At 43.0% G+C, this 15280-nt stretch overlaps 1 protein-coding gene across 1 annotated transcript in view; it reads right to left on the bottom strand.

Moving 5' to 3' along the window:
- The window catches only part of SLC22A3 (solute carrier family 22 member 3), a 98805-nt gene that overhangs the window by 18980 nt on the left and 64545 nt on the right, over positions 1-15280 (bottom strand). The window contains exons 6-7 of the mRNA XM_027551986.1: positions 2101-2198; positions 1767-1981 (exon numbers count right to left, since the gene is read on the bottom strand). Coding sequence (XP_027407787.1) covers positions 1767-1981; positions 2101-2198 — 313 coding nt within the window. The remainder of the gene's footprint in view (positions 1-1766; positions 1982-2100; positions 2199-15280) is intronic.

The following is a 15280-nucleotide window of genomic DNA, read 5'->3' as shown; positions in this document are numbered from 1 at the left end:
GGGAACGGTACACGCTATCTTGTAATAAACCTTATGGAAAAGAAAAAAAAACTCTTCAAACTGAAAAAATAAATGCTTCTCTTGTGCTGACATAAAGTACTACGAGAGGCTCCAGCTGTCCCAGCAACCTCCCCCCGCCACACCTCCTGGAATGTGGAAATAATGAACTTGATCTAAAACACACATTCCCTGGGAGTTTGAAAGGCTTCCACCGTCCAGGCCCTGCTGTGTTCCAGGACAGGGATAATTGGCGGTGGGTTAGCCACACACTTGGAGTTACCGACAACCTCTGTATCGCACAGCAGTCAGCAAGCCCTCCCCTCCCCAGTTTAACTCTGAAGTGTCTCTGAAATCACCGTCTCCCATGCAGGCCTGAGTGCCACCACCTTGATCCCTGCTCGCAGCATCGCTCCCTCCCCATTGCCGTTGTCCTAGCTGCCGCAGTCACTTGGAGGCGCTTATCTGCCACCCGAAGCTCACAAGCCCACACCCAAGCTCTTGGCCTGACTGTGAGGCTATCGTTGCTGGACAGGGATGATCCCTCAGCCTCCTTGCCGGGATATTCCCGCGATAACGAAGAAGGTTCCAGGATGTTCCTGTGATAACGAAGAACGTTTAGTTCCTAAACCAGCACAGGCGGTTCATACTTCTGAGAACCGTGCTCCACTTTGTCCATACTCTTCACTAGGTTGTCAACCTCTCCAAGAAGTGTGTTTTTCTTCCCTTTGTAACCTTCGTGTTTTGCAGGGAATTAGTGATACGGAAGAAATGTGAAACAGGGTCAAAGATACCACAAAATTAGGTCAGATAAAGGTGATCCAAAGCAAACTACATGAATTCCATTCCTGGGTATATATATGAGAAAAAAACCAAAACCACTAATTGGAAAAGATACATGCATCCCAATGTTACAGCAGCATTTCTACAATAACTAAGAAGCAACCTAAGTGGCTATCGACACATGAATGGATAAAGAAGATGTGGTCTCCTACATTGCAGGCACATTCTTTACCAACCGAGTTACGCGGGAAGCCTATATATATATATGTAAAACTCCTCAGCCATAAAAAGAATGTAATTTGCCATTTGCAGCAACATGGATAGCCTTGGAGGGCATTATGCTAAGAGAAATAAGTCAGACAGAGAAAGACAAATACTATAAGACATCACCTATATGTGGAATCTAAAAAATTACAGCAAACTAGTGAATATAACAACAAAAAAAGCAAACTCACAGATACAGAGAACAGACTAGTGGCTACCACTGGGGAGAGGGAAAGGGGGTAAGGTAGGGGTAGGGGACTAAGAGGTGCAACTATTAGGTATACAGTAAGCTACAAGAATCTGTTGTACCATATGGAGAATACAGCCAGTACTTTATAATAACTACAAATGGAATACAACCTTTACATATCATGAATCATCATACCGTACATCTGCAACCTATGCAATATTGTACATAAAGTAAATTTCAATTAAATTTTTTTAAAAAAGTAAACTATGACTACAATCTAGGTTTTACACATCTATTTCATCCACAAATGACCCTACAACTGGGGAAAGCGGAAAAATCTATAGAATCAATCTTCTACAGTCACAGTCGTTATGCTGATTTGGCAGAAACGGAGAGACATCACGAGAGTGTGCCTGGCACTATGATGTTGATGCCAGGGGACATTTGCTAAAGATGAGAAGTCCCCCGTTCTTGATTATTTTAAGATTTTTTTCAAGATCTTGGCTGCCAAGCAGACTTGAGGGACAGTTACCTTCTGGTAAGAATGCAGTGACAAGGCACGCCACCCCTGCCACGACATTGCTGGCCGCAAAGGGTAGGCGTCGACCAAAACGCTCAATGGTTAGTAAGATCAAGAGGGCTCCTGGCAGCTCCACAACTCCCGAGATGAAAAAGTCGATATAGAGGTTGCCTCCTATAATTCCCAGGCGCATGACGAGTCCTTGATAAACCACAGCACTTGTGAACCTGGAGTAACACCGAAAGACAACAGAGAACAAGTGAGAGAGAACTTCCACCTGATCTGGAGAGAGGGATGTGCTGTAAATTTGACACGAGCTTTTGAATCCATCACAAACCAAACTTACCAAGCAAACATAAGTATCAGTGTGCACTTCCTCATTTGGGGAGTTCTCACCAGATCTACAAAGGATGGATTACTAACTTCCTCATCCGTAACAGTGATCTATACAAGAGAAGCAGATTTTCAGTAGGAATACACAGCAAGAGACATCTGCATATTATAGATTCGTCATTGACCAGATTCAAAGCTACCGAATGATCTTACTGAACCAATCAGGGTCTTTCATTATGACATCTTAGCACCTGAGTACAAAAAGTTTGGTTCTCTAGCCTTTGTCCTAGGTCAAATTCTCAAAGGTGTGCTTGCTGCACTGAGAATCAGCAGTACTATGTGCTTGGAATAAACAAAGATAAAAGGTGTGTTCCAAAGTAAACTACCTTTGTGCATGGCCACATTGGAGAACACAAGCATAAAGGTGGTGAAAGCAGGCTCTAGACAAGCTCCTTTATCTATTAACTCCTCAAATCTTATGCTAACCAATAAGCTAGAGTCATGGTAGGTTCTAGAGCAAGGCTGGCATCAACGGTGTCCTATTGTTTCTTTCCGTGTACTGGAATCCAGCATCTTTTTGATAACAGGAAAATTCAGCTCATCCTTATTTGGCCATTCAAGAAGTTGGTCTTTCTCGAATTCAATTAAACAAATATTGCTCTTTGCCTCCTATGAGTAAAGTACTAAAAAGGAAATAGCTGAACATACCCACTGCTTCCGGTCTTTTTTTTTTTTTTTTACAAATTTTTTTTTTGCATTAAGTTTTGTGTATTTAAATATTGTACTAGAATAGTATTTATCTTGATTACTGAGCTTTTAAAATTCTTCTTCCTTTTTTGGCTGCATGAAGCGGCATGTTGGATCTTAAGTACCTTGACCAGGGATTGAACCCACACCCCCTGCAGTGGAAGCATGAAGCCTTAACCACTGGAATGCCAGGGAAGGCCCTCTGCTTCTAATTCTGTGTGTTGAAGAGACCGTAACTCAGTCTCCTGCAGTGACCGCTGTGCCACACTTCCATGCACTTGCATAGTGTTACTTCTGCCTGAAGAACTCTTACTCTCCCTGGTTCTGCAGGTCTTCCCTAACCTCAGGTAGAACTGGTGATCTCCACTCTGCGCCTCCACTTACTAGACTTCTATCACAGGCTCTACACAATTGCATGCCTTCACAGGTCTACATATTCTTCTCCCTGCGTGAGCTCTGGAGTTCTTGTGGGGCAGAGACTGTATTGTAGCACCAAGCAAAGTGTCTGGTGTCCAGCCAATATTTGGGTGATTACTGAAACAGGATTGGTGATTACTGAAACAGTGCTGTAACAGGAAGTCAAGTGCCTTGGCCACGACTCTGTGCTGAGTGTAGTCCTTGGTCTTCGTCCTTCTGCTAAGTGAGATCCCTGGTTAGTGAAAACAGGACCCTCATTGTCTGTTTGCTCAACTCCAGATCTGTTCCAGACTGAGTGGAAAGCTTGGCAAAATTTCCCCAAGCCTTTGTGTTGGAATTTGACTTAAATTCTCATGGATAGTACCTTGTCAATCACCCGTTCTAAACATTACATTCAATGCATCAACCAAATCTTGACATCTGTTGCCTATGCTTGCTCTGAGGAAAGTCACACACACAAAAAGAAGATTGCAAAATGAATACTTTAGATCATTTTATTTTCCTAAGTCTTTCTGACACTGTATTTCTTCTATCATTGTTGTTTAGTCACCAAGTCCTGTTAGACTCTTTTGTGACCCCGTGGACTGTAGTCCCCTAGGTTCCTCTGTCCATGGGATTTCCCAGGCAAGAATATTGGAGTGGGTTGCTATTTCCTCCTCTAAGGGATCTTCCCAACCCAGGAATCAAACCTGCCTCTCCAGCATTGCAGGCAGATTCTTCACCACTGAGCCACCAGGAAAGCTTGTATTTCTTCTATAACAAGACACAAAGTTTTCACGCTTCAAAATCTCACAATTAGGATGTGTCCTGTAACTCAGCTGATAAGAAAGTAATGAGCCACAGCTTCAATAGCATGGCTTTTCTCACTGAGCGGTACATAAAATGATGATGCGTCTCTAAATTAACAGTATCCTAGGATCAATGAAACATAGTAGTTTCCATAGCAACACTAATGGAAGACTGCTAATTGATTCAACCATGCATTCTTTCCATCCCCCTTTGGATAATAGAATCCACAGAATTTTAGTTAGGCTCATGGCTGCCTAGTTAAAGTCATATTTTCTAGCCTCTCTATCAGTTGTGGGTGGTCCGGTGACCAAGATCTCAGCAACGACGTGGGAGTAGAAGCCATGTGTACAAGTTCTGGGTCCCATCCTTTAAAAAGGAAATGGTTTGCTCTCCATTCACAGTTTCCCCCTTCCTGAGGGATGGAGGAAGAAGACACTGGTGAAATGGCTTCCATTATACAACCTATTGCAGGTGATAATGGAGAAATGAGATAAATGGAACCCGGGTCCTGGGTGACCTCATGGGGCAGAGCTACCTTCAGGGCTGGGCTACTCACCTCTGCGTGGGCACATAATAGAAAAACGCACTTTTCTCTTTTTTGTCGCTGTATATTTGGAGATCTCTGTTACAGCAGCAAGTTGACCTGTACTATAACTAATGCAATCCTTATTAAAATGTCCCCTGAGCTAATATTCAAAATTCTAAGACCCCCTACCCTCACCTCTGCTGTTCCAAAAACAAATCAGGAATACCAGAAGCAAAAGAATTTAGTATGTCCCAACAATACAGTTGGCTCTTCACATCCACAGGTTCTGCCTCTGTGGATTCAACCAGTAGTGGGGCCTGTGACTGATTGAACCCATGGATGCAGAACTTGGGGATACAGAGCATCAGCTGAGACCCATTCTGTACAAGGGTCTTGAGCGTCTGAGGATTTTGGTATCTGCAGAGGGTCTTTGAACCAATACTCCACAGATAACGGGGAAAACTGTATATTTTTACATGGCTGGTTATCAAAATATTTTTCACAATTAGTTTCTATATATTGCCCATATTAAAATGACTAACGCCTACGAAGTATGTAATATTTCTTAGATTCTGGGCTAATGAATTGATGAATTGAAATGTAGCATGAAATAGCCCATTTAATTCTCATTAAGACTCTCTAAAGTGAGTACTCTTCAGGGTTCTATTGTATAAATAAGTAAACCAAGGCTTAGCACACAAGGATTCAATAGAAGAAGGATGGCTAAGCCAGGATGTGAAGTCCAGGCAGTTGATGAGAGCTTCTGTTCCTCATTGTCTTACCGCACTACTGAACATATTAAAACTTTTTATTCTAGAAAGCTTCTCTGTGGTTTATGGTAACTTCTATATAATTTTAGAGAAGGACATTATGACCAAAAAGCTAATCTTTAGTTAAAACACTATTTTATGGAAAAGGTGGCCTTGATGAAAATGATTTAGATTTTGAGGATCTTTAAATTCCAGATTAAAACCACTCATTATATGAGGGCAGCTTTCCTTCACGGATGGATGACTCCTCCAGCAGTTCTTTTCTTTTCACTTAGAGTTTTTTCCCAACTCAGACTTGGGGTCATGTTTATGTCAGACTGTTCTCTTCTCTCCAGGAAGTTCCTGACAGCATTGCTCATCTGCACATGAGCACCACGATCACCCAGAGCACAGAGGGGGACAAGCTTTCCTTTTCAACAGCAATATTCACAATGATTTATTCAGTTCAGTCAGTTCAGTTCAGTCACTCAGTCATGTCCAACTCTTTGTGATCCCATGGACCGCAGCATGCCAGGCCTCCCTGTCCATCCCCAACTCCCAGAGTTTACTCAAACTCATGTCCATTGAGTCGGTGATGCCATCCAACCATCTCATCTTCTGTCATCCCCTTCTCCTCCCACCTTCAATCTTTCCCAGCATCAGGGTCTTTTCCAATGAGTCAGTTCCAATGAGCATCAGGTGGCCCAAGTATTGGAGTTTCAGCTTCAACATCCATCCTTCTGATGAACACCCAGGACTGATCACCTTTAGGATGGACTGGTTGCATCTCCTTGCAGTCCAAGGGACTCTCAAGAGTCTTCTCCAACACCACAGTTCAAAAACATCAATTCTTCGGCGCTCAGCTTTCTTTGTAGTCCAACTCTCACATCCATACATGACCACTGGAAAAACCATAGCCTTGACTAGACAGACAGAACTTTGTTGGCAAAGTAATGTCTCTGCTTTTTAATATGCTGTCTAGGTTGGTTATAACTTTCCTTCCAAGGAGTGAGCGTCTTTTAATTTCATGGCTGCAGTCACCATCTACAGTGATTTGGGAGCCCCAAAAACAAAGTCAGCCACTGTTTCCCCATCTATTTGCCATGAAGTGATGGGACTGGATGCCATGATCTTTGTTTTCTGAATGTTGAGCTTTAATCCAATTTTTTCAGTCTCCTCTTTCACTTTTATCAAGAGGCTCTTTAATTCTTCTTCAATTTCTGCCATAAGGGTGGTGTCATCTGCATATCTGAGGTGATTGATATTTCTTCCGGCAGTCTTGATTCCAGCTTCTGCTTCATCCAGCCCGGAATTTCACATGATGTACTCTGCATGTAAGTTAAATAAGCAGGGTTACAATATACAGCCTTGACGTACTCCTTTCCTGATTTGGAACCAGGCTGTTGTTCCATGTCCACTTCTAACTGCTGCTTCTTGACCTGCATACAGATTTCTCAGGAGGCAGGTCAGGTGGTCTGGTAAACCCATCTCTTTAAGAATTTTCCACAGTTTATTGTGATCCACATGTCTAAACAAACTTGGACGCTGTTTTAAGTCTAGAATTCCAGATCCAGGAGCCTGGAACTGTGCTTACTGTCTGAAGCCCATTTAGATTGATTTTCTGTTATTTGTTGCCAAAAGCAGAATTATTTCAAGAATTCAGTCCAGAACAATGCTTTTGCATAATAACAGAATATTTTAGGCAAAATAACTTTGCAATTAAGAATGAAAATAATTGCTTCACTACTCCAATTTACTCTGTAAGAATATTTAGTATTAGTTTTAATTTCAAACTTTTCATATTTAGAATCAAGCGGTCACATGATCTCTGCTTTTCCAAAGCACACGTTTAACGCCTAATATATATCCTACAGCAAAAGAATATGCAGCGCTGATAATAACTGAAGATAATCAAGACCAATTTTCCCCATTCAGTAAATGAAAGGATTAATAGTGCTTCCAAGCAAGTGAGTATTTTGCCAATTTGAGAACAAATCCAGCTCGTCTTTGATTTACTAACACACTGTCCACAGTGACGCAGATATTCTGAAAGATGACCCACTTTCTGGGTGTCCAAAGACCTCGGGAGACTAAAAGCCATATCTTGGATGGAATTCATCCAGGAAAGTCTTGGCAACCCATGCGCAGTGACTGGTTCAGCGCCTACCCTTTTACAACAACTTCTAGCTCTGTATTTTGAAATGAAATCGTGCTTATTTTCTATCTCCAAAGTGTTTGCATAGTCTTAGATGTAAAAGAATAGAAATGCTATATTAGATTATTATAGATAGATGGACTTTAAACTTTGTTTTATTGAAATATAATTTACATCCAGTAGTATTTAGCAACTTTAAGCTACATTTCATGAAATTTTGACAAATGCATCAAGTCACATAATCATCACTGCCATCATGATGTGGAATATTTCTACCACCCTCAAAAGTTTCCTCCTGTCTCTTTGCAATCAATTCTTTCCCCCTGATGTTCAGCCCCCAGTAAACCCTCATCTGCTTTCTGTAATTAGTTTGCCTTCTAGAATTTCCTGTAAGTGGAGCCATACAGTATGTTATCTTGAGTATCTAACTTGGCTTTAGAGTTTGTCATACATTTATCCACCTAAGAGGTGTCTGCCTGCTCTCATTTGGAGCAAAGGAAGATGGGAAATGCTCTTGGAAACGTCTGTCTGTTTGGATCCTTGTTGCCTAGCAATGTCACTCGTTGAAAAAGGGGCTGCTCACAGGTAGACTGTACAGGTTGGTTTCCTGATATTCATTTACTGAACGGATGGCTATTTGTTCTATTTGTTTCCCAACTGTCTTTTAATTCTGCCAAGACTTTTGCTTTACATCAACAACGATGTACCCTGTGTTAAAAGCATACTTTATTCATCTTTCTTTGATTAATCAAGTTCTATTTATAATTCTTTCTGGTGCCTTTCTGAAACATTTCTTGAAGTTGACATTTTAATTTAAATTGCCAAGGAAGAGAAAGACACTATAAATAACCATCTATTATAAATATGGTGTTCAGAGCTCTCCTGACAAGGGATTGGTTTCTGGGCAAGAAACAAGCTTACAGTTACCAAAGGGGAAAGGGTGGGAGAGATAAATCAGGAGTTTAGAATTAACATATACACATTATTATATATAAAATAACCAACAATGATCTATGAATATCACAGGGAACTAAACTCAATATATTTTAATAATATATGAGGGAAAAGAGTCTGAAAAAATAGATATATGTATATGCAAAATGGAATCACTTTTCTGTAAACTTGAAACCAGTATGACACTGTAAATCAACTATACTTCAACAAAAAAAAATTTTAAGAGATAAACAGCCAGGATCAGGCTAGGGATGTTTTATTTTAGAACATTTTCTTACCAGCACATTATTTAAATAACCCCGAACTTTCATTCTCCTCCAATGAACTTTTGTTCAAAACAACTCTCCCCAATTTCTTCCCAGAACCTAATGAAAGCTAACCTTCCCTTTGTATTCTCAGACTGGGCTATGATTCTCCTTAGATCATATGTCGTGATGTGTAATGCCTCTGCTATTCCCAAATAAACTCATCTTTCAGATCAGATCAGATCAGTCACTCAGTCGTGTCCGACTCTTTGTGACCCCATGAACTGCAGCACGCCAGGCCTCCCTGTCCATCACCAACTCCCGGAGTTCACTCAGACTCACGTCCATCGAGTCGGTGATGCGATCCAGCCATCTATTCTCTGTCGTCCCATTCTCCTCCTGCCCCCAGTCCCTCCCAGCATCAGAGTCTTTTCCAATGAGTCAACTCTTCGCATGAGGTGGCCAAAGTACTGGAGTTTCAGCTTCAGCATCATTCCCTCCAAAGTAATCCCAGGGCTGATCTCCTTCAGAATGGACTGGTTGGATCTCCTTGCAGTCCAAGGGACTCCCAAGAGTCTTCTCCAACACCACAGTTCAAAAGCATCAATTCTTCGGCGCTCAGCCTTCTTCACAGTCCAACTCTCACATCCATACATGACCACAGGAAAAACCATAGCCTTGACTAGACAAACCTTTGTTGGCAAAGTAATGTCTCTGCTTTTGAATATGCTATCTAGGTTGGTCATAACTTTCCTTCCAAGGAGTAAGCATCTTTTAATTTCATGGCTGCAGTCACCATCTGCAGTGATTTTGGAGCCCAGAAAAATAAAGTCTGACACTGTTTCCACTGTTTCCCCATCTATTTCCCATGAAGTGATGGGACCGGATGCCATGATCTTCGTTTTCTGAATGTTGAGCTTTAAGCCAACTTTTTCACTCTCCACTTTCACTTTCATCAAGAGGCTTTTTAGATCTTCTTTGCTTTCTGCCATAAGGATGGTGTCATCTGCATATCTGAGGTTATTGATATTTCTCCTGGCAATCTTGATTCCAGCTTGTGTTTCTTCCAGTCCAGCGTTTCTCATGATGTACTCTGCATATAAGTTAAATAAGCAGGGTGACAATATACAGCCTTGACGTACTCCTTTTCCTATTTGGAACCAGTTTGTTGTTCCATGTCCAGTTCTAACTGTTGCTTCTTGACCCGCATACAGATTTCTCAAGAGGCAGGTAAGCTAATCTGGTATTCCCATCTCTTGAGGAATTTTCCACAGTTTATTGTGATCCACACAGTCAAAGGCTTTGGCATAGTCAATAAAGCAGAAATAGATGTTTTTCTGGAACTCTCTTGCTTTTTCCATGATCCAGCCGATGTTGGCAATTTGATCTCTGGTTCCTCTGCCTTTTCAAAAACCAGCTTGAACATCTGGAAGTTCATGGTTCATGTATTGCTGAAGCCTGGCTTGGAGAATTTTGAGCATTACTTTTCTAGCGTGTGAGATGAGTGCAATTGTGCGGTAGTTTGAGCATTCTTTGGCATTGCCTTTCTTTGGGACTGGAATGAAAAACTGACCTTTTCCAATCCTGTGGCCATTGCTGAGTTTTCCAAATTTTCTGGCATATTGAGTGCAGCACTTTCACAGCATCATCTTTCAGGATTTGAAATAGCTCAACTGGAATTCCATCACCTCCACTAGCTTTGTTCGTAGTGATGCTTTCTAAGGTCCACTTGACTTCACATTCCAGGATGTCTGGCTCTAGGTCAGTGATCACACCATCATGATTATCTGGGTCGTAAAGATCTTTTTTGTACAGTTCTTCTGTGTATTCTTGCCATCTCTTCTTAATATCTTCTGCTTCTGTTAGGTCCATACCATTTCTGTCCTTTATTGAGCCCATCTTTGCATGAAATGTCCCCTTGGTATCTCTAATTTTCTCAAAGAGATCTCTAGTCCTTCCCATTCTGTTGTTTTCCTCTATTTCTTTGCATTGATCTCTGAGGAAGGCTTTCTTATCTCTTCTTGCTATTCTTTGGAACTCTGCATTCAGATGCTTATATCTTTCCTTTTCTCCTTTGCTTTTCACTTCTCTTCTTTTCACAGCTATTTGTAAGGCCTCCCCAGACAGCCATTTTGCTTTTTTGCATTTCTTTTCCATGGGGATGGTCTTGATCCCTGTCTCCTGTACAGTGTCACGGACCTCATACCATCGTTCATCAGGCACTCTGTCTATCAGATCTAGGCCCTTAGGTCTATTTCTCACTTCCACTGCTGTTTATTTCGTCCAAGGTCAGCAGTATACACACCTGGTACCAGTGAGTGTTCAGAAACGGAGCCAATCTACTCTATACTAATATTATTTTTATAACTTTTTGGAGATACTCTGCTTCCAGATGATAATTCAGTTGGCAGTAAAAAAAAATCTTTTCCGTTAGTAAACTGTAGTTTATACTACAATGCACAAGTTAGGGAGATTCTTTTTAAAGGTATTCCTTTTGTAAAGACAACTGTCATTGTGCCTTCTGCAAAAAAGGAATAGATTTCTTTTATTATTAGATTTTCTTATGTTTACCGGGCATATTTAAAGTTCATCTGGCACTGGTGATCTCCGAGGCAGGGTTAAGGCAGGGTAATTTTTCAAGAATGTACACAGAGCAAAAGATGCTTGGAGAACCTTCCTACTCAAAGTGTGGTCCGTGAATCCACAGCTTTTTTGCCAGGGAACTTGTTAAAGATGCTCTATCTTGGATGAAGAAATCAGAATCTGCATTTTTTCTTTAAAGAGGAGATTTGTAATTTTTCACTTTAGGCTGTGCTGGGTCTTGATTGCTGCTAGGGCTTTTCTCTAGTTGTGGCGAGCGGGTGCTCCTCTGTAGCTGCGGTGCGTGGACTTCTCATCGTGGTGGCTTCTCTTGCTGCAGAGGATGGGCTCTGGGACGTGCAGGCTTCAGTAGCTGCAGCTCTTGGGCTTCAGAGCACAGGCTCAGTAGTTGGGGTGCTCAGGTTTAGTTATCCCACGGCAGGTAGGATCTTCCCAGATCAGAGACTGAACCCATGTCTCCTTCATTGGCAGGTGGATTCTTTACCACTGAGTCTCCAGGGAAGCCCCAGAATCTGCATTTTAACAACCTCTCCGGAGACTCATGTGAGATGCCCAGGTGGTCCCTGAAATCCTGCCTCACCTGCTGCCTCCTAGTATTATTCTTACTGGCCGGGAAGGAACTTGAGCCCCCTGAGTTAAAAGGGAAGAACCCAGCTGAGCAGCAGGGTCTGGCGCGGGCAGGGGAGGAGATAGTGTCGAGTGGTTGCATTTCCAGCCTTGCAATTTTACCTGGTGGATCTCAGTGGGTGGAGTTTTTAACAGTTGTCATTTGTCGCAAGGAAAAGTGAAGCCACCGATGAGCAGGGGAATTTATCACTTCTTGAATCCAAAGCCAACTTCGTGTCATCGCAAATTCCCCACAGGCTCTGTTCTCTAGAAACGTTTTGTAAGAAGTCTGTGTAAGCAAAATAGCACTTGAGGATTTGGGGTTCACTGATTTGGAAGTCACCCTCAAAGTTAATCACCCTATAGGTCTTTCAGAGAAGTCCCAGGAGCTGTGGGGCTTGTTGAGGCCGGGAGGGGGTACAGAGTGACTGTGCTGGTGCCATGTCCCCTGGCCCACCTCCTCACAGTCGTCCCCTTCAGTCCGGTGGAGGCTAGAGCCAGCAGGTCCAGGAATAGATGTTTAACATCACAGAACTCTGACCAGCTGCTACGTGGAAGCAAGGCTGCCTGGCATCCATAAAAGAGAATTTGCCAAATTGCCCATGGCACTCTGGGAATTTTTTCAGTTCAGTTCAGTTCAGTTGCTCAGTCGTGTCCGACTCTTTGCCATCCCATGAATTGCAGCACGCCAGGCCTCCCTGTCCATCACCAACTCCCAGAGTTCACCCAAACCTATGTCCATCGAGGCAATGATGCCATCCAGCCATCTCATCCTCTGTAGTCCCCTTCTCCTTCTGCCCCCAATCCCTCCTAGCACCAGAGTCTTCCAATGAGTCTACTCTTTGCATGAGGTGGCCAAAGTACTGGAGTTTCAGCTTTAGCATCATTCCTTCCAAAGAAATCCCAGGGCTGATCTCCTTTAGAATGGACTGGTTGGATCTCCTTGCAGTCCAAGGGACTCTCAAGAGTCTTCTCCAACACCACAGTTCAAAAGCATCAATTCTTCGGCGCTCAGCTTTCTTCACAGTCCAACTCTCACATCCATACATTACCACTGGAAAAACCATAGAGGAATTTTTTAAAACCTCAATATACTTTTAAACGAGAGGAGAGGGCTTCCCTGGTGGCTCAGTGGTAGAGCCCGCCTGCCAATGCAGGAGACATGGTTTCAGTCCCTGGTGTGGGAAGATCCCATGTGCCGTGAGCAAGTAGCCCCAACTGGCATGACTACTGAGCCTGTGCTGTAGAGCCCAGGAACACCAGCTACTGAGCCCATGAGCCCCAACTACTGAAGCCTGCGTGCCTAGAGCCTGTGCTCTGCAACAAGGGAGGCCAGCACAATGAGGAGTCCCCACACCGCATCCAGAGAAAAGCCTACACAACAACAAGGACTAAAACAGCCTAAATAAATTAAAAAAAATTTTTTTAACTTCCCTTAGAAAAAAGATCATAGAGAAGATATTTACCATGACAATTCATATGATAAAGCAAAGTTCATAATTAAAATGATCATGAGTATTTGACCCTTATTTGATGTGTATTAAAGTAGTTAATTTTCTAGTAGTCATGTATGGATGTGAGAGTTGGACTATAAAGAAAGCTGAGAGCCGAAGAATTGATGCTTTTGAAATGTGGTGTTGGAGAAGACTCTTGAGAGTCCCTTGGACTGCAAGGAGATCCAACCAGTCCATCCTAAAGGAGATCAGTCCTGAGTGTTCATTGGAAGGACTGATGCTGAAGCTGAAACTCCAATACTTTGGCCACCTGATGTGAAGAGCTGATTCATTGGAAAAGACCCTGATGCTGGGAAAGATTGAAGGTGGGAGGAGAAGGGAATGACAGAGGATGAGATGGTTGGATGGCATCACCGACTCAATGGACATGAGTTTGAGTAAACTCTGGGAGTTGGAGATGGACAGGGAGGCCTGGCATTCTGTGGTCCATGGGGTCGCAAAGAGTCAGACACGACAGGGCGACTGAACTGAACTGAAAGTACTTAAAGCGATTCCCTGGTGGCTCAGTGGTAAAGAGCCTGCCTGCCAGTGAAGGAGACACAGGAGATGCAGGTGTGACCGCTGGGTCAGGAAGATCCCCTGGAGAAGGGCTGGGCATCCCATTCTAGTACTCTTGCCTGGAGAATCCCATAGACAGAGGAGCCTGGCAGGCCACAGTCCATGAAGTCACAAAGAGTCAGCCACAACTGAAGAGATTTAGCATGATTTAGCACACACACAAAAGTAGTTAAAAACAAATTCCAAGTACCTAGACCAGCTTTGTCCAGTAAAAACATAGCGTAACCCACATCAGTTTAAATTTTCTAGTACTAACATCAAAAATGTAAGAAGAAATAGGCAAAATTAACCTTAAGAATACGTTGCATTTAATCTAGTCTATCCCCAACACAATCATTTTAACAGGTGATCAATGTGAAACTACTGAAGAGATGGTTCATGTGCTTTATGTCAGACTAAATATTTGTCATCCACTGTGCAGCTTACTCTGACATCACGTTCAGATCAGCCACACTCCGGGGCTCCATGGCCATATACGGCTGGTGGTCCTGTACTTACTGGACCTTGGGCTCAGCCAGTTCTTTGGTGAGGATGCTCTGTAGCAGAGATATTATTCTGAGCATTTCCATCTGGCCCGAGAGAGTTCTACCCCTCTACTCTATGCCCCCCCAACTGGGCTCACTGCCTGGAACAGCAAGAAGTGCATCTTTCTAGAGGTTCCTTGGGATCCAAAGTGCAGCCTTAATATCAGCAAAGGTTGATGGGCTGCAGCTGTAGGTCATATGCTGGAACTCTTCTTCATTTCTTAAAAACAAATCTGTGAGGGTTCTGAGGGAGGGAAGGTGTTAAAGTAAATGACAGAGAGAAGGGAAAAAGAAGAGCTTGCATTCTCAGTTCTAAAACTCTAACCTTGGGCTTCCCTGGTGGCTCAGGTATACAGAATCCGCCTACCAATGCAGGAGACACAGGTTCAGTCCCTGATCTGGGAAGATCCCACGTGCCACAGAGCAACGAAGCCCAGGTGCTACGACTATTGAGCTTGAGCGCTAGAGCCTGGGAGCCGCAACTACTGAGCCCACACACCACGACTATGAAACCTGTGCACAATAGAGCCCGTGCTCTGCAACAAGAGGAGTCACACCAACCAGAAGCCCGGGCACTGTAACAGAGAGTAGCCTCTGCTCGTCACAACTAGAGAAAAGCCCTCCCAGCAATGAAGATCCAGCACAGCCCAAAATAAACAAATAAAAAAAATATTTTAAGACTCTAACCTTAAGCTCCGTTACTTTGGCCACCTGATGCAAAGAGCTGACTCTTTGGAAAAGATCCTGATGCCGGGAAAGATCGAAGGCAAAAGGAGTGATGGGGTGGCAGAAGATGAGATGGTTAGAT

The sequence above is a fragment of the Bos indicus x Bos taurus genome, chromosome 9 (assembly GCF_003369695.1).
Source record: "Bos indicus x Bos taurus breed Angus x Brahman F1 hybrid chromosome 9, Bos_hybrid_MaternalHap_v2.0, whole genome shotgun sequence".
In the NCBI taxonomy this organism is placed as follows: Eukaryota; Metazoa; Chordata; class Mammalia; order Artiodactyla; family Bovidae; genus Bos; species Bos indicus x Bos taurus.
Note: the sequence above shows the minus strand (reverse complement) of the source record. Positions and strands in the feature narration are given on the sequence as shown.